Here is a 21074-nt window from a genome sequence, read left to right as displayed (position 1 = left end):
TCGATATGATGATCCATGTTGGAATTAATATCCATCTTCCAACCTCTTAGATATTTACCAACGCCGGCGGATGTGGGTACAAATATTAATTCTTGTTGTTGTTGATTAACATTATCATTATCATCATTATTATGTTGAATATCATCAACATCATCATTATTATCTAGTAAAGCGATCAATTCAGCTCTTCTCATTCGAGAATAACCTCTCAGCCCACTGTTTCTCGCTCGAACTCTGAGTTCTCTAACAGTCTGGGGTGGTTCCAAACCGAGTAAGGTAATCAATTCAGCTTTTCTCATACGAGAATATCCACGTAGACCACGTTGCTTTGCCATAGCTTTTAACTCTCTGACAAAAACCATTGTGGTATATGCAAAATGAAACAAATGTCTAATTGGTTGTTTTCATATATCTAAATACGTATTCTCCCCAACCTATTCCTCTCATTACATAAACAATAACGACCTTTGACCCCTATCCCGCATTCAGAACACGTATAGTTTATGTGTCCACGCTTGATGTAATAATTGTGTATACCGCAGTAAACATCAACACAGCGGCGGTTACATAGAGTCGTCTTCCCCATGAGTGTAAACTTGCAGTTATTCATGGTATATACATCTATCATATCATTTGTCTAAATGCAAATCACATCTAAACTATTGTATAGCTGAAAATCAATACTGCGGATAACCCAATAATAACAAATGCGACCTCTCGGTCTTTCTGAGCCTCTGACGGTGTATAAAACTGACTCATTGTTGGTCTAGGTATTGGGTCGAGTTTTTTCCCATAAACGAGGTAGTATTCGTGCATGGCGGATTCGACATCCTTAAACGTTTGAATTGAATGTCCTTCCTTAATCAGTTTTTCATGAATAAAGTCTAATCTCTTCATTCTCTGCTGTGTATATTGTAACTGAGCTGCTTGGTATTGTTCTAAAGCTTCGTTATGTCGTTTACGCTCCTCTTCAACTTCTTTAGCGTTTGATTCCCTCATACTGGAAAATAAATAATTACTCCCCGAAAAAGCTAGAGCATTAACAACAGCTCCACCGACCATCATCGCAATTGATGCCATATAAAATATTCAAATGTTTAATAATATAAAATATTCAAATGTTTAATTACTTCATTATGTCTTCCGGGATAAGTCCTTGTTTGATGAGCATATCCTTCGTTGCCATTGCTAATCCAATATCCAGAACCATCATACCTATATCAAATCCATTAAAATCTAGCTTGGGAGGTGTGGCTTTAGTAATCATTTTAGCCATACGGGCATAGCCAATGGCCAAGCCGGTGACCACCGCTGAATGATACGTCGCGTTTACCAACATTTTACCGTCTGTAACTGGAGTAGTCATGCTTCTTATAGCATTATATGAGGACTAACCTCTAATTGAACTTGTTGTTGCGGCGGGGGTGACGTTTTCTCTTCTCCGGTCTTATAAAAGAACCATACAGCCGCTATACCAGCAACTCCTACTAGTGCCCATGTTTTAATCGGATTTAAATTATTTATTAATTTTGCTTTCCTCGCCAGCCCTCCCTTTCTTCCTGCAGCTATTTTTTTGGGGTTCTTAGTAACTCTGGGTTTTAGTATTTTCTCATTCACTGATGGTTCCTCATTCACATCCTCATTCACTTGTGGTTCCGTTTCCGCAATCTGTTGTGGTTGCGCAATCTGTTGTGATGTCACCTGTTGTGTCTCCATTATTATTAAGTGGGCACGTATGTTTAAATTGACAATACCTAGCCGTTATTAAAGCTGTGGTGAACGGAGCTAAGAACATTCCGAATCTATGATAAAACTCACAGCTCACTGAGCTTATAGCGTGTTCGATGAATGGGTCTTTCTCTAGAGATTCGCATAAATACATGCGATGTTCTGCCGGGATGGGGAGAAACGTACTAGCTACGACTGTGTATAGTTGTAATATAGACGACCCTATAGTTTTAGTCATGGTAGCTCCCAGTCTAGACTCGTAACGTGCGTACAGTTTTTTAATCTCTTCGTCGGTCATGTTATCAATTTTTTCGATGGTATAATTTTCTCCCAAATATTGGGAACATTTTCCACCGGCTACCAAAGCCTTGAGTCTTTCTCTATGTTTATCTAAAGATTTATCTGCATTTTGATCTACATCAGATTCTTTGAGCATTTGTTCGATGAGTTCGTCGCATTCCATAATGTAATACCTAAGGAGATATTTAAGTCTAACATAATATAATATGACATATCCAATACATCCCGTAATAATGAACTGTTGCGAAAGAATGATGATTTCGAACCACATTTTATGTAATATTAACCGCTAATGTTCAATTTGCTATATTTTGCTACATTTTGCTACATTTTTGCTATAATTTTGCTATAATTTTGCTATAATTTTGCTACATTTTGCTAAGCAATTGCATAAGCAGCTGGTTGATCGGTTTTTAATACGAGTTTACAGTGCTTCGTTGCTGCTAACACTTTTCTGACTTTGTCACGTTCACCCTTGGTATAAATGACGTCATTTTCGCGTAAACATTCCTCGAATGAATCTCGATCTTTGCAATGAAACAGCGCTACCCATTTGGTCTGCTCTCTGAGATCTTTCAGGACAGAGTTGTATTTTTGAGTAAGTACCCAAACGCTATGTTGAGTATGCCGACCGGAGAATGCTAAATATGAAAGCATATCTTTCTTTTTTGTGAGTTCTTTACTCGCGCTGCAGTCGTCTATTACGAAAAGGGTTGATTCTCCTTTGTATTTTTCGTGACATACTCGGAGACAGTCTTGCAAACGATCGCCCGGATCGACTCTGTGTATTCCGTCGTCATTCATTACCCAATCTCTCGATAAGTATGTTTTATTAACGCTTATAGTCGGGCACAGAATAATAATATGATCGAAAACGTCCCGATAATGACTTTCTAAAATATCTAGAATAAAGGCTGTTTTTCCGCAGCCCGTTTGCCCGCATATGATAGCGCAGTGCGGATCTTTAGGTAAAAGATTATTAATAGATTGCTTGCACGAATCTCCCATTTTGTATATTAAGTTGCGCATCCATAATCACGTACAAATATATGTTTAATTTACCAGCTGATTCGAAGAGCTTCGTTATCTGTATGGTGACACCCTCGCTAGCATTTTCTATTCTCCTCCCACTGCCGTGTAATTGGTCATCGTCCGTTGTTCGCATGTCGAGCCATAGCGCGTACTTTGAGGTGAGGTATTCACCCATCGATACACTCCCGAGAGACAGATCTTTCACGACCGCGTTAACTTCCGGAGAACGTTTTATAGAAGGAAGTTTTTTAATCTCATCCCACTGGTGATACGCTAGCATTCCTTGGCTATATAGTTGATTAGGAACGCCCTCGATAGTCAATTCTACTTTCGTAATCTTGGGATTGTAGAACTTCTCGGTATTTCTTTTAAAGGCATCGGAGGGGTCCTCGAACAACATTAAAATACCCTTCAACGACCTCGTGGGGACGTTTAGATTGATATTCCACATCGTATCTTTTTTGTCCCTCGTGATCTTTCGATGTCGCAGCACGCGATTGTACAAAATGGCTAAACTTCCCGAATACTGGTTACGAATTTGTCTGGCTAATTCGGGATCCGTTATCATATCATACTCCAGCGAGATATTGTCAATGGAATAGCTAGCATCTTCAGCGGATCTGATTACTCTACCGTAGTCGTAAAAAGTGAGTTCGTATTCTAACCTATCGCCGAGGGATGCTTGATAAAAAGGCATGTGGGAATCTAATAATTCAAAATCCAGGGGAATATAGAATCTGTTACCTAATGCGTCGGCAACGGCCTGATCTTTTTCGTTGGTACCAACACCACTAGAAGCATCTACGCGCAGTCTCAAAGTGTTCTTATTACAAATACCTTGGTACTGTAAGTTTTCCCGCTCTTTATCCGTTCTCCAGAGATCCATGTAACAATAGTATACATCGCTATCGTCGATACTCAAAACCTCATTACCGCTAATTTTAATAGCGATTTTCTTAACGATAGCACGACCTAAGTTCTGAACCGGCTCCCTGTTAACGTCGGTAGAATTCAAAACAATCGTAAATGCTAGTCGGACAGTTCCCGGAACTAACACATCGTGTGCGCCGAGATTAGGAAAGCGAACCAGAAGCGTTTGATTCTGATCGATGGTACTAGGGTTATTAGTTATAGTAACAGACTGACGAATTGCTTTGACCCCTAATGGATCTCGAAGTCTACGTTGTGGGTTTAACTTGCGTCCGTATTGCGAAGACATTGTTATATTGAAAACATGTACCCTATGTTTAATATAAAAATGACTAATTTTGAACATAATGACTTTGATCTAGATAACATAACTGATACTAGTACCATCGAAGAGGGTACTGATGAAACCAGCTTTATGATCCCAACCGTAAATGATGAACTTTTACAATCAGCCGTTGATGATTATTATGATGCATTAAAAGATGATAAAAATTATGTTATCCCAATAGGTCGTGACTATTCAAAGTTTATGCTAGATAGTAAAGGAACATTGCGAGTGCGTGACTCTCCGCATATTGAGCTTATGCATTATAGTACTCGTAAGCCCCTAGCCTTGTCTACTATAGCCGGCAGACATAGCCGTGAGTTTGTTCGTGATAAATTAGGTTTTGTAGAATATGGACGACTTCCCGCGAAGACTACTAAGGCTCTTCAGACTATGAGGAAAGAACTCGTTAATACAGATGATTTGGAAGCAGCCTCGATGGTGGCCTCGAACGGATTCGGAGAAATCTTAGATACCTACTACGATAATTCAACGTTACAGGTACCACATTCAGAGTTCAGTATTAGGGAATTACGAGGTCTTGACAAGGCAATGCAAACTATGCGGGGAGAACTCATCAATAATACAGCAAAGCTATCCGAAATCGACAAACATATAGCTCAAGAGAAAACAAAACTCGAACAGGCGGGCGATGAATTCAGTAGACGCCGCGTTGCTGAAAGATTGCGTAACCTAGAAGAGGAAAGATTGGCCCGCCTCGAAGCAGCTTCCAGTAATAGAAAGGCACTTCGCAAATCAGTCCTAATCGAGAAACTATTGATCAAGTCCTCAACGAAGATACTACACTGGCCGATAAAATTAAAACATTGTTCAGAGAACAGGGAATAACAATTGCTAGTATTTTAACCGCGTTGGGATTTATTATATCGACTTTGACTCTATCATTAACAGGTGGCACAGGTGGAGGCGGATCACCGCCTAACGATAAAAACGGTATAAGAGAGTGGATAAAAAAGCATTTAAAAGCATTAGGTTCAGCACTGGGAAAGCTAGCTGAGAAAGCCGCGGTCGCACTTCCCGGTATAATAGGGAGTGTTGTTTCCTGGCTATTGAATTTATTAGCTAAGACCACCACTTGGCTTAGTCAAAACTTGTGGGGGTTGATCGTAGCAATTGCAGGGCTGTTGTATGTATTCGCTAAGAACTATTTAACCACCAAATCATGAGTAAACCAACCGAGACTCCACCCACTACAAGCGCTGTTTTTTCATCTATATGTTGTTGATTTTTAGCCGCAATATGCGGTGACACTTGTGCGTCAGTAGATGTTTGAGCGATAAAAGATGTTTACGGCTTGACTATTCCCTTTTCGCCCGTGATCGTTTGCGTTATTAATTCTACATTCATATCTGAATTTATACCTGGTTTTTGTTGATCGGTAGCGATAACAATTTTATTATTATAACCGATCACTTGACCGATCTTAAGTTCCATATTACTCGGAGACATGTATAGTCCCGGCGCATAAACAAAGTCCACTTTGGATTGAGCGTACTGTAATGCATCTTGAAAACGCTTTATATGTCAACTGGTGAATTAATGGCGTCCTCCACGTTTGAGACAAACTGTTTTTGCGCATCGAGCGCCGTCCCAGAACCGATAATGGACGTTCGTGTTTGCGATTGTGCACCGAGAATTGCCCATACATAAGTTCTTATCGATTCATTAACTCTTACAAATCCTGGGTTAGTAAAATTATTTTCCGTTTTATCATTAAGAAATTCATTCCAAGCGTTTGCGGTATCATTCATTTGTATAAATTTTTTAACAATATAAATTAACCCACTCTTAAAACTCATAATATCTCCTCTCCAATCGTTACTATAAAGTTCCCAGCCTTTATACCAATCACCGGTTTTATGCCAATGATCATATATTCTTGCGTAAAGTTTGCTGGTACTATACAACTTACCAAAATTAACTGGAGGTTTATTAAGTACTCTATATACATAATCGCTTTCTTCTTTGACGGATTTATTTTCCTCTGTGTAAGCAACACCTAGACCATGGTTTGCTCCTTTAATACGCCAATCTTTACTCGTAGAAACATTAAATTCCTGACAAATACGCTCATACGCGGACCTATCATAATTATTATTTGTGGAATTCCACGCTCGATCCTGCGGTAATGGAGCACTAATTTCTTTAAGTATACGTCTAATCTGATAGTACACGTGAAATGACATAACAGACTTATTCAGTTCAAATCCTGGAGCATAAAGAGATACGCCACATCCCGTTGTGGCACACCATATGGCAAAGTTTAACTGATTCTGCCAAAATTGCATCGGATTGTGAAACCAATCGTGCACCATTTTATCGCTAGTTGCCGTGACCCTGTAATTTTCAAAGATATCGGGGAATTTAACGAAAAATTCAGCACCAGAGGCATTTACTATAATCGATTGATTAGTAATGTAAGTTGATTTCATATTTAAGTTATGATATAGTATCATTGTATATTTAATATGTATGTTACACTCCCGGGAATAACAAATGGTCAGTCTATTCAACTGCTTCATACTATCGATAACTGGGATGGACAACTCGAAGTAGCTCTATGCGATGTAACGTATTACCAACGGTGGACCAATATAAGTACTGCGAGAGGTAATAATGAGATAATATTAACATATGACAATAATAGAATTACTACTATACCTGATGGGTATTACAGCATAAGCTCACTCAATGATGAATATTTTAATGAGGAATTTTATGAAAATAGATTTCATAGTGGAATTAGTATCACACAAAGTGAGGCCACTGGGGCAGTGAAAATCATCAATGAAAACTCAGATATAATTATTGGTGAGAACTTAGCACACACACTTGGATTGGAGCGGGCAATAACATTAGAACGCGGCACAACAGTGATTGCAGTTACTAACAACATACTCGATTTAGTTCCCTATAAAGAGTTGTTCATCCATCTTGATCAAATAAGCACGACGGATAATATTCAACTAGAAAGTCCTTCAACTCTACTCAGAAGTGTTCCAGTGAAAGATGTAAAATACAATAGCTGTAGAACGGAATCTTTCTCGTTATTACAATATAAAAAATTGAAGCGTGGTATTATTTCAGACCTCAAAATTTCTGTATTAGATGTAAAACACCAACCTGTGCATGTAGGATACTTAAGTGTAACACTCCATATTATAAATAATGGTTGATTCCATATTTAAGTTATGATATAGTATCATTGTATATTTGATATGTATGTTACACTCCTGGGAATAACAAATGGTCAGTCTATTCAACTGCTTCGTACTATCGATAACTCGGATGGACAACTCGAAGTAGCTCTATGCGATGTAACGTATTACCCGCGGTGGACCAATATAAGTGCTGCGAGAGGAAATAATGAGATGTTTTTATTAGATGAAAAAGAATATATTATTAACAAATCCATTACTATACCTGATGGGTATTACAGTGTATGCTCACTCAATGATGATTTTTTTAAGCCTAATGGAGCTAGTCTCACACAAAATGAGGCGAATGGGAAAATAAAATTAAGCGCTGGAAAAACACGTATAAATATTGGTAAGAACTTAGGATTTACACTTGGATGGGGAGGACAAGTAGCAGCATTCAATATATCAATTCAGGGAGATACATTACCCGATTTAGCTCCCTATAAAGAGCTGTGCATCCATCTTGATCAAATCAGTACAACGGATAATATTCAACAAGAAAGTCCTTCAACTTTACTCAGAAGTGTTCCAGTGAAAAATGAAAAATACAATAGCGGTAGAACGGAATCTTTCTCATCATTACAATATAAAAAATTAAAGCGTGGTATTATTTCAGACCTCAAAATTTCTGTATTAGATGTAAAACACCAACCTGTACATATAGGATACTTAAGTGTAACACTCCATATTATAAATAATGGTTGATGCATCAGGCCCTGGAACGATAAGACAATGTAATACAATTGCGCTTTCCGATCTCGGAGACACGGAAGGATTCGGTAAACCCGGTACCAATGGTAAGTTATACGCTTTACACTTACACGATAATGTATACAAGCGGAAAGAAGTCACATTCACGGGTAATCTAGAAGATTTAAGCGATGTCGACGTTCGTAGACTCCTTAAAACCACTCCGTACAATATTATTTACAACAGTGAGAATAAATGGACTATGGTCGAAGCAAACATCAAGTGCCTACTGAATATCGTCATTACCCCACCTTATGCGATGATGGGTAAGGGACATAATTTAACTAAGATAATAAATAGTGGCATCGTACTCGCGGCCTATATCCCGTCAAAACGAAAAAGTGTGTTAGTCACTCCCCTGCAAGAAAAACCAGGTCATATGTTATATAGTCGTCCGGCAATCCAAAATGTTAGTTTAAATTTGGTTACAGAATTCGATGATATTAAAGTTAACTTGAGTGCAATACCTAATATTTCTACGCTTATTATTGAAGTCTTGTTCGGAGATGCACTGGTAGATGCCTTCGAAATATTACCAGGTCTATCGATTAAATGGCTCAAGAAACACAGCGTCAACGTTGCAGTATTATTCATGTCGGTGCATCACCCGTTACATCCCTCGAGGGGGTTCAAATTATTAAAAGTGGTAGTATTTCTCTTTCTAAGATATTCTTGCCGTATAATATACATTTGATAAGGTTGATGTATACTCTCAAAACATTTAAGCAAGACCAATTAAAGACTATTATATATTCGTAATATACACTATGAGTTTATATCCAGCGCTCGATGAAATGAAGGAAACTGTTGATGGATTTCGATTACATCAAATAAGCGACATAAAACATCGAATAGAAAAGGATAGGGAGTTGAGACTTGGATTGTATAAAAAGTATCGCAGAGCCGTGAATGCTCTGGACGGAGTTGACACCGCCCTTGTAGTAGCTGGCATGGGACTCGGTGTAGCCGGTGTCGGTTTACTATCAACTATAATCGCCGCGCCTATCGTACTCGGCATGGAAATAACCGCCTGAGTCTCGGGACTGGCAGGAATAGCGATAAAATTCATTTCTCGTAGGTTGCAAAAGAAAGCATTAAAACACGATAGTATTCGGATACTCGCCGATGCAAAGTTGAACAGCATCGAGGATCATATTTCGACAGCAGTGGCCGATTGTAAGATATCTGAGGATGAGTTTCGTTTAGTGCTGTCGGAACTCACCAAATACAATGAAATGAAGCAGGAGATTCGATCAAATTCTCGTAAGACCAGTGGTATTAGCGAAGACGATAAAAAAAAGTTCATAGAACAGGGGAGGCAACAAGCGCGTCAATTATTCCGTGCCAAAACCAAAGAACTGGTTGGAGATTAAAAATAAATTGCTTACTATCGTGTGATTACATTTAGACAAATGCTTACATAAATATATAATAATGGAAAAAACTGTTAAATGGAGAGAATTACCACAAGGTTTTTATTATATCAGTGATGTCAAACCAACCAAATACGGTAATCAATTGTTTCTTATCAATTTACAAAAAGAGTGTAGTTATATAGTCTGGTCTCCTAGTAAAATGAAGGAAGAACTTAATAAAAATGTTGAATATCGCTTTATCGATAAAAATAATGAAGAATATTTTTATTACCATTTAAACTCATCTAAAGCAATGATTGGACCCAGGTATTGGTGAGCTGGAGTTAAATCTCATGACTATTGTTGAATCGCATAGTCATTTACACATAAAAAATCCCCCCTGTAGTAGCAGTATAGGTATATGAATCTGGCTCCAGTGGAAGTGGTCCAGAACCCCCATTACCTATAAAAATTTATATCATTGGCTCCAGGTGGTGGTGAGCTGGAGTCAATTTAGATGAATCTCATGACTATCGTTGAATCGCATAGTCATTTACACATAAAAAATGCTACCTGTAGTGGTGTTATAGGTATATGAATCCGGCTCCAGTGGAAGTGGTCCAGAACCATCATTACCTACACTACTATTTGTCGATGACCGGCTGAATTGTTGTAATGGTCTGTCCGTTGGTCCCTTCACTCATTCAGGATGCTGTAGTTTCCTTACCAAACAAACAGTAAACATCACATTGATCATGCCAATGGTTGTGTTTAGTTGCACCGAGATATGTCGTCACAATTGTTGTTCGGCCAAATTATAATTACCACTGTGTGTGTGTATGCATGTATGTATGTGCATATTGATATAAGTTTCGTTTTTCTGTCACAAGGGGGCAAATAAATAAATAATAATAATTGGGTATTAAAATGTTGTAACTCAAAATTGAACTATTGAATCTAATTTGCTTCGGCAAATCAGATCCAGGTATTGGATTGAGGGGGTGGAGGGCCAAATATTCCAATTGGGTAATAACCTGATTCTGTTTTTACATTAATTAGACACTAAAGGATAGGTTACGATAACATCAGGTTAACAGGGATAGTCTTTATTTGGTCCTCATGTACAGACACGTGCATTTTAATGGACATGGATATATATATATATATATATATATATGTAAACCCCAGTGTACATTTGAATCAGAAATCATTGATAATAAATAATATGAAATAAATGCTGCTTTCGTTATTGACAATAGTTGGTCGGTTTCAAACGTTGTACCCAATTGGGTAATAACCTGATTCTGTTTTTACATTAATTAGACAATAAAGGAGAGGTTACGATAACATCAGGTTAACAGGGATAGTCTTTATTTGGTCCTCATGTACAGACACGTGCATTTTAATGGACATGGATATATATATATATATGTAAACCCCAGTGTACATTTGAATCAGAAATCATTGATAATAAATAATATGAAATAAATGCTGCTTTCGTTATTGACAATAGTTGGTCGGTTTCAAACGTTGTACTCCTGTACAGTGACATTATCAGATCTAGAGAGCCCATACAGTGAATTTAACAGCACGAGGATAACCTATTTGGCATGGAAGGGGTGTCGAGCATGGAAATATCAGTGAAATTATTGTCAGTATTTCTTACTTTTTATATATTATATTGTTTACATGAACAGTATCAGTGTTATCGAAAAAGTTTCCACCGATTACTTTGTGTAGCACTGATACAGCTGCCACAAGACAACAAATACATCTATCTCATCTTGAATGTGCTGTGAACCAGGCTCGGTACCTGGCTTGCGTACAATGTTGCGTAATTTCGGACCCAAACACTGGACCGCGGCGAAATCTTCTCTTTCTTTACCCGAGACTACATTTCTCGGATTTTACCTCCACTTTAGAGATTTCAACAGTAGTTGATAGCAAGTTAACGTGACGTATCCGTAATGCACACTGGATCCGAAAGTAAACTCTGGTAAAGTCCGAAACTTAGTGGATCCGAAATTCACCTGGATTTCACGCCATTGTCAGCAATGTTTCTTTTATGGTAGTGTACAACATGATTGGCAATTAAAATCAATCAACATTCTCTTATCTTGGTGCATGATGTCGTCCATCAGCTTCATTGAGACGCACATTTAAAAACTGTCCTGTTGTTAAATTGTCCGTTCTATTGACCTGTTTGTTTGTTGTTTAACGCCGTACTCAGCAATATTTCAGTTATATGACAGCGATGTGTAAAATATCGATAGTGGGCCAGTCAATGCAGTTATTGACATCATGAGCATCGAATCTACACATTAGGATACGATGACATGCATCAACCAAGTCAGCGAGCCTGACTACCCGATCCCAGTAGTCGCCTCTTTCGTCAAGCATAGTCGCCTTTTAGGGCAAGCATGGGTTGCTGAAGATCTACTTAATGTATGTTGATCTCCTCCTCACCGACTTGAATAACAATGACGTAAATAGTCCCTTTTATGAAACGCTCACGGGCCTATTGACCTATTTCCCCCTTGAAGATTTAATTTGTTGTTTTCGACTTTATAAGTATTGATAACATATATTTCTGTTCCAAGGGAGAAAACAATAATAGTTTTAGTGTGAAGCGGATCCAAAAAGTATTTCCGCTGTTTCATTGAGAGGAATGCCGTGAAGATATGGCAGAACAATATTCAGACCCTGTAACAAACACAACACCCCATCCCGAAATGATTATAAAATTGCTCCCACAGCAGTCCTAGTATGCCCCAAAGTCAACATTATCTGTAAGACGATGACGAATAGTGAAATGCTGACAATTTGTCAGATAACTTGGACTATTACCCATAGGGCCATGAATACCACTGAAGTTATTTTCAACGAGCATTACCTCATTTTTTCTCACGCCAATTGTGCCATTGTCTTCATTGTTTGCGAAGCGGATGAACCTATGTTTCCACATGTGATCGGCAACGTAAATAATAAAAAACGAAACATATAAATATGCCAAAAGCTCGGAAAATATTTCACTCGGGACAGACAATAAAACATATCTTTACTACACAGCCACGTAGGCAGACAGGCAGAGACAACAGTGTGTATGTGTGTGTGTGTGTGTGTGTGAGAGAGAGAGAGAGAGAGAGAGAGAGAGAGAGAGAGTGAGAGAGAGAGAGAGGCGTTGCGTGTGTGTGTGTGTGAGAGAGTGAGAGAGAGATGCGTTGTGTCTGTGTGTGTGAGAGAGAGTGAGAGAGAGAGATGCGTTGTGTGTGTGAGAGAGAGAGAGATGCGTTGTGTGTGTGTGTGTGTGAGAGAGAGAGAGAGAGAGAGAGAGAGAGAGAGAGAGAGAGAGAGAGAGATGCGTTGTGTGTGTGAGAGAGGGAGAGGGAGCTGTCCGATACTATATATAAGATATATTTGTTATGGCATTGCGTAAATGATTACTTGTTAAGGTATGCGACGCACCCACTGAACGTGAAATAACGATGACGCCGCGAATTACATAGATAGCGACAGCGAGCGAAGCTACGCAGTACACGTTCTCATATACCTAACCAAGGTTTGTACACATTCATGTCATGTAGAAGGTTCGAGATGTGACGCGAGGGTTCAAAGTATATGTCACGCGACCTTACATTTGTGAATGGGCTCTAAATGTAGTCCGGGTATACCTACATTCGACCGATATACCTACTGAGTACAGATACGTGTTCTAGTATTCCCTTGACATTGAGACGGTGGTAGTGAATAAACAAGGACAAGATTCGTGATATGAAATTACAGTATGACTCACGAGGCGACAGTCAGCTGATCAGGACAGTCGATGTGGTCGCCTTAACAGTCCGTGTATTTCTGAAAATGACCTCAATATGCCTTCTGTTTCTTATATTGACTGATAACACTGAGTTTCGGAGTTTATCCTGTGTGGTATAACTGTATGGTAATGCGTACACGCAGGACTATTTCATCAGAGGAGCGACAATGAGGTTGACATATTTCCCCCCTGGAATGAGATTACAAACGGCTCTCTGTTTGATGACAGTTGTGCCAAGAACATCTTTGGCGGCTGTAAGTATGTATTATATATATTAAATTCACATTTCTCAATGGCATTAGTAATTCCGATTTCCTAAGAGTATTGGGTAAGACCCCATAACTTTCTACCACAATTAGAGACAGTGTCCCATATTCTTTTACGGTTCATGTTATTAGTTATATGGTGTCTTTAGTTGCCGCATACGGTGTAAATATTTTCCTGCTAACCTAATATCACCCCGTACACGGCAACTAAAGACACCATAACGAATTTATTATTATTATTATTTATTGTGTCATGTCAAAATGAAAACTTGACACTTACAACCGTACGTTGACGTTAATGGTCAAAGGGAGACTACTCTTCAAACCTTAGAGGGCAAACCTTGTTGACAAATTAACTATAATCTTTATCATAAGAACGTGATCTAAAAAACAGATTAACGTCCTAGCAAATCACTATTAATGATATTAAAACACAAAACATGTCAAATAACGAATTCCGGTACCAGAATTTTCATGTGAAATATGTGAGGTGGGTGTTGGAAAATCCAAGATGGCTGTTACTGACAGCATACGGTCTAATATTAGGTCAGTATCAACCATCTTGGATTTTAACTGACGGTATACGGCTCATGTGAGGTCAGTAGTTCTGCTCTCTGATTGGTCAATCTCACTTTGAGGCACAGTAAAAAATTATATGCTGTCTGGTGCCGCAATAGGATACGAATTGTTAACACAACAGGGAAACATAACTCCAGTTATTCCTGTGTTCCCAGACAACGTCTCATATAGATAATATAGCGTCAGATTGCACGCAAAATAGTAATTCTTTCCTGGTCATTTACATATGTCCTGAAATATATGTTGTGGACAAGACAGAGAACATATGTAACTGCCACGTAGTATATATATATAGTCACATGCTTCTGATTACAGGTTATAAGACACACCCCTCACCTGGGAACCTACACCCATGATGGAGTCACCTGTTTCAAGTGTCCACCTGGAACATACCTGGACAAGCACTGTACTGGGGACTTCACATATTCTGTGTGTAATGACTGCCCTGTTGGCACCTTCCAGACTCACTACAGCCAGGCAACAAGGTGCTCCCCTTGCCAGACATTCTGTCTCCATGACGACAAATTGGAGGTGTTTGAGAGTTGTACTTCCACCCATGATTTGAAGTGTCGGTGTAAACAAGGGTATTATTTACAGGTGATAGACGTGTTCTCCGATACAAAAATATGTAAAAAATACAGTTCCTGCCCCGAGGGACAAGTTATAAAAAAACCCGGTAAGAATTGTTATGTTGAATGTTTATAAGTAACAATATATTTATTAATTATAGAATAACAGTTATGGTATTATTTTCTGTTTTACAGAACAAGAAAAAATAAAATATAGGAGAAAGGGAAGTTTGATATTTCTACAGTAAAAAGTACATATTTGGGTTGTAAGGATAAATGAAGTAAATAGATAAAGGATTTCTTAAACGTTACATTGCGATTTATGAAAGTTGTTTGAGAAACGCAATATTCATTGACAAGAAAGAGTAATAATCCTCTCTCTCATGTTCTACTGTTCCAGGGACATCAACATCAGATACCGAATGTGGTTATTGTCCAGAGGGTCAGTTCTCCAGGGATGGACAGTGTCGGACATGCAGCTCGTGTAGCGGGGAGAACAACACGCAGCTCACACCCTGTAATGGAACTTCTGATACCCTGTGTCTCCAGCATCACACAAATGGTAGGAACTCGTACACACTCTTTTTCCTACACACTGGTACATATGTAACGTAACTTAAGAACACACACACACACACACACACACACACACACACACACACACACACACACACACACACGCACGCACGCACGCACGCACGCACGCACGCACGCACGCACGCACGCACGCACGCACACACACACTCTCTCTCTCTTACACACACACACACAGACACACAAACACACACAGACACACGCACACAGACACAGACACACACACTCTCTCTCTCTCTCTCTCTCTCTCACACACACACACACACACACACACACACATTCAAACAAAGTAATAGTGAGGTGTTTTTCATGACGCTTTTAGCAGTATTCCAAGTAGTGTTTGGCTTCACATACATTGTATTGCGCCCAACATGAAGATCAAACTACATATGGACCTTATTGTGTTATCTAAACACTGAGACTGAGATTGAAACAAAGATAAAATTAGAATATTCATTTTTAAATATATCAATTAAATGTTTCAGGTAACAATGTTATCGGTTTGATGAGACTCAATAACCTAATTAGATAGCGATGGGAGGGGTGGGGCGGGAGAGAGCTTAAATAATTTGTTTTGATAACAATAATTTGTTCAGGATATAAAATATGATTATCTTCTCCTTGTTTGCAGATACGACCGAATTAGTTACGGGAATCCCAGAAATAACGACCCACAAGAAGGATGGCAATATAGGCGTTGTAGTCGTGGTTGTTCCGGTCCTTCTGTTGTCCCTCATTGCTGCCGCAGTGCTTCTAGCAGTACGTTACGTCATGGCAAGAACAGGTCAAAAGGGGATCTACAGCATTGAACTGAATGAAAGAAGGTAATACATCAAATACACTTTCCAGTTAGGACCAACATGTTTAACAGTAGCTTTGATTGTAAAACATGTGTATGTAACAAATAGGCTTACCATTATCGTGATGATGCAACAGTTTTCCATCAATGCATGTGCTCTTGGGTCGTTGGGTCTAAGACTGGATATACAAGTGTTTTTTGTTTGTTTGTTCTTAGAGTCACTGAATCCCTAATTGACAGATCCAACTCCATGTGTTCAACTCAACCACCGAGGAAAAAACAAAGAACATTCAGTGGTAGTAGTGCTGTCAGCGCAAGAACAGTGTCATCATTTCCCGATCTAAATGGTACGGTATTGATAAACATCATTCTCTTTTCTTAGTGAGCATACATTTAGTATACAAGTAGATGTTAACACGGGCATCAAGTATATGTACATTACTACTCGCAAGTACTAACCCGTAATGTTTTAGCAATACCACAGTTAAACAATACGTTAATTCCGCAACCGTACAGCGTTTATTCCACAAAGCGTACCCGTGGTACAGTTCCGGAACTCCACCACGATCATGAGGGTGGAGGCTGTGAGCTGTAGTGTATATTGTAACTATTCCAAAGAGACTAGTGAATCAAAATGTATTCTGTTTTTTACTCCTGGGAGTATAATGTGAATAAAACATAAGGTTTTTGTCATATGTATAATTCCATCCTTTTATCAAATGCAGATCCAGACATGTGGAAGCTGAGGGTATTCGACCTCCTGTGCAGCAGACTCACGAATTGGAAACGATTCATGAGACACCTTCCAGGTACAGTAACGTTAGACCTGCACTACAAATAGATTTAGGTTTCAAGGTTGATTAACACAGTGGGCAGCAACATTCCTCTATGAAGTAGACGGTACAATTAAAGGGACAGTGTATTCCACGGTCAAGAGTCTGTTACCATTTCCGTTTTGCATTAAGGTCCTACATGGGTATATGAAAGGGGGCGGTCGGGTAGCCTGGTGGTTAAAGCGTTCGTTCGTCATGCCGAAGGCCAGGGTTCGATTCCCGACATGGGTACAATGTGTGAAGCCCATTCCTAGTGTCCTCCGCTGTGATATTGCTGGAATATTGCTCAAAGCGGCGTAAAACCATACTTACTCATTCACTCCATACATGAAAATGAGACATTGTCCCACAGTAAGTAGGGCCATTGTTTAGTACTAGACGGCTATTCTGAAGAGCACTGGTAACATTTGAAACATTTGAATCTCATTTGCTGTGACCGCCAATGTGCTTCTTTGAGGTTTTCATAAGGTATGTAGTTTAATACCGTGTTGTGTTCCCCAATATGTGATTTAACACCTGTCGCGGCCGTTAAGATATTTTATGTGCTTATTTATTACCTTCCAGGGGATGCTGAGTACAGATCGAATGTAACCAGTCGATGTGAGCAGATTCAATGGGAGGAACAGGGAGATGTAAGAGAACAGATCCACAAGGCTCTGGGAGAATGGTCACGGTGCAATGAAGAAGGATATGTTAAGATTGACAGCATACTTGATACTATAGAACATGTTATTGGTCATAATGACAAACTATACAAGGATGTTTGGGACCTGTGTTGTGAACTGGCCAACGAACAGAAACAGAAACATACCCCACAGTCTGTTGTATGATGTGCCGACGTACCACCGACAGAAAACCTGCAGGATGGCAATGTTTGGAGTCGGCACTCTGTCATCATTATAAGGAGACCTTATTCCGTCAGAAATGACCATTGGCTGTGTGTTGTGATGGAATGTGTAGATGTTTCAATGCTGAAGTGGTTGCCATGGTACAACTATCCACGGTTAAATATGAATTGCCAATTCAAGAGAACAACCAGCCTAGATTTTCTGCCGAAACAGATTCCACTTGACGCAAAGGGCCAAATAGCCGTGGAAATTATATGAATGGACCCCTGAAAATCAGTGATGACACCAGGTGTTCACGAAAAGGTTAAGTTATTGAACATGGATTCTTATGCAATTCTGTGATAAAAACAATGACTTGTGCTATTTTTATGGAGAACCTTCCTGGGTTCATTTGACTATTGTTTCGGTGGTGTGATGGAATGTGTAGCTGTCACAACGACAGAATGGTTACCCGGGTACCAGTCATGCACAATGCTCTTGGCAGAACCATATCTTCATTTTTTTAAGGATAGCCAATAATTTATTTTCAGTTGAACATGATGGAACTTCAAAATGTATTCAAAGACACGACTTAATTTACAGGGATCTCAGCATATATGTTTGTTTTCACAGCCAAAAGAAACGCGAACCATAGTAACATATAGAAAAGAATGTGCGTGAAGAAGAGATGTTTCCAATGTGTAGCAACTAATGAAAAAACTAACAATCAGTGAAGTCCTACCACAGAGTGTCATTCTTGTTACGATATGCTGCAAGCGATTTTAAAACTTTACACTATAACCCTGCACGCGACAAATGGTGCATCTCGAGTCATGGATCTATGACGTCACATGTGATGCGTTCATGAGCGTCGGTTCAAACAACATACCAGTATGTTCGTTTGTGCATCAAATCAATGTTACTTATCTTGAATATGAATAATTATTCCTATATTATCCAACATCTATAGTATTCGCGTATCTTTTGGCGGTGAGTATATATGTATGTATAATTCCCTCGGATCGAAATCCTGAAACACCCAGTCTGCGTTTATTCTACTCATATATTTTGAGGAAATTTCCAGATTTTTTCCCAGCGACTTACATCATTTTAATATGTGTATACGGTGGCTTCTTTTCCACCGTTCTAGCCATTAGATATCTATGCTATAATTGCATTGTGGTTCACAGCAAAACCCTTTTATGTCCGAACCCCGTGAATCCGGAAACCCGCTTTCCGGGTGAATCTGTTTGAAACTCTTCCATATTTGGAAACGACGTGGCATTTCGTCGACCCGATGATTCGTTCATCCGGACACTATTTTAACCTGACGATTTCACGGGGAACGCATTTACGGATTAACGAGGTTACATTGAACTGAGTATTCACTTCATGTCCGTACATATGCTGGCAATGCCATTGATATGATCTAATTGCGAGATGTACCTTCATCTTAATTACTTGTTAGAATAAACAATTAAAAACAAACGTTTTTATATCCTTGTTCTGTTGTACACCCAAGGCCACTGTTGTGTTTGTTTGTTGTTTAACGCCGCAATCAGCAATATTCCAGCTATTTGACGGCGGTCTGTAAATAATCGAGTGTTGACCAGACAATCCAGTGATTAATATCATAAGCATCGATCCACGCCATTGGGATCGATGACATTCATCAACCAAGTCAGCAAGCCTGACCACCGGGTCCCGTTAGTCGCCTCTTACGATAAGCATAGTCGCCTTTTAAGGCAAGCATCGGTTGCTGAAGACCTATTTTACCCCGGATCTTCACGGGTCACCACTGTTGTGTACAAATACTTACATGTGAACCTCCGACATAGATATTTCACTATTTTTACGAATGTACTATCCTGTTTTGCATATACAAACAATTAAGGAGGTTTATTTCGTTAAAAATAAACCCGAAACTTCACTTTTTATCAAGAATACCGTTTTTTAAAATCTTGTTCACACACATTAACAAAGTGGTGATTGTTTGACGCCGCACTCAACAATATCCCAGCAATATGATAGCGGTTTGTAAATAATCGAGTCTGGACCAAACAATCAATATTATGGATTACTCACAATGAAATGCAAGAGAGTATGTACATCTGACATGTTAAATACATCGCCCAGAATGGAAGGTCTGAGGTATAGTATATACATCATTCAGAAGTCGGTACATGTATAGCGGACATTTTATATACCTCACTTGGAATGAGTGAGTGAGTTAAAAGTCACATCGGCAATATTTCACTTGGAATGAAAGTTGAAGGTGTTTTCATACATGATATATAGTATGCATTTCTCACAATGAAAGGCTAGTGAATATGTATATTGGATATGTTATATACATCACTCAGAATAAATGGTGAAGGATATATAATACGCATTACCCACATTGAAATGCTGGTGAATATATTATATATAACGGACATGTTATATACATCACTCAGAATGAAAGGTGAAGGTGTATTCATATAGGATATATAATATGCATTACTCACAATGAAAGGCGAGGAAGTATGTATACCGGACATGTTATATACATCACTCAGAATGAAGGACGAGAAGTATAGTATAAACATCATTCAGAATAAAAGTCGGTAGTGTATGTATATCGGACATGTTATATCACTCAGAATGAAAGGTAAGCTGTGTTCATATGGGATATACACGGGATTGTTTTGCCCAGTCTGAATTACTTAAAGACCCCCGTCACATAGCTGGAATACTGCTGTTAACATGGCACAGTTGGCACGGTTGTTTCGAATTAAAGAGTTTTATTCAGTGCTACACCACCATCTTACATGACATTGCGAAAACGATACATGCTTAGGACATATTCACTTGTCGGTTAGCGGCGTTAAGTACAACTCACTCATCCGTGTGAACACACAGACCGCCGTGACGAGCGGTGATGGGCATGTTTATAAACTACAATTTCCAGACCATGGAGTAATGTTGAATTTAATTTTGTTTGTTTCGGGCGTTGACGGATACCATTTTCTTTGTGTTGAATCAACCTTGAAATACCTCTGTGTTACCCTGGAGTATATCTTGTTACTGTAAATTTGGAAAGCATGACACCTGTATCTTATCAGCGGTTAATTATCTGCAAATATATTTGATCTGCAAAATTATTAAACAGA

The 21074-nt window shown here is 39.0% G+C and overlaps 1 protein-coding gene across 1 annotated transcript; it reads left to right on the top strand.

Moving 5' to 3' along the window:
- Window positions 1–13009: 13009 nt before the first annotated feature.
- On the top strand, window positions 13010–18510 carry LOC139470747 (uncharacterized). Its single transcript, XM_071253027.1, has 7 exons — window positions 13010–13709; window positions 14616–14976; window positions 15270–15431; window positions 16095–16287; window positions 16479–16609; window positions 16988–17071; window positions 17660–18510. Exons 1-7 carry the CDS (start codon window positions 13623–13625, stop codon window positions 17923–17925), a joined length of 1284 nt encoding a protein of 427 aa, XP_071109128.1. The 5' UTR covers window positions 13010–13622; the 3' UTR covers window positions 17926–18510.
- Window positions 18511–21074: the final 2564 nt, after the last annotated feature.

The sequence above is a fragment of the Haliotis cracherodii genome, unplaced genomic scaffold, assembly GCF_022045235.1.
Source record: "Haliotis cracherodii isolate W230 unplaced genomic scaffold, xgHalCrac1.p SCAF_21, whole genome shotgun sequence".
NCBI classification, from domain to species: Eukaryota; Metazoa; Mollusca; class Gastropoda; order Lepetellida; family Haliotidae; genus Haliotis; species Haliotis cracherodii.
This window is presented reverse-complemented; position numbering and strand designations above follow the sequence as displayed.

What these genes read in the sequence shown, in the direction of transcription:
- LOC139470747 (XM_071253027.1), top strand. Translation starts at nt 13,623, where the DNA reads ATGAGGTTGACATATTTCCCCCCTGGAATGAGATTACAAACGGCTCTC. An exon ending in TCTCCAGCATCACACAAATG is followed by an intron (nt 15,432 to 16,094) that starts GTAGGAACTCGT and finishes CCTTGTTTGCAG; the next exon opens with ATACGACCGAATTAGTTACG. An exon ending in ATTCATGAGACACCTTCCAG is followed by an intron (nt 17,072 to 17,659) that starts GTACAGTAACGT and finishes ATTACCTTCCAG; the next exon opens with GGGATGCTGAGTACAGATCG.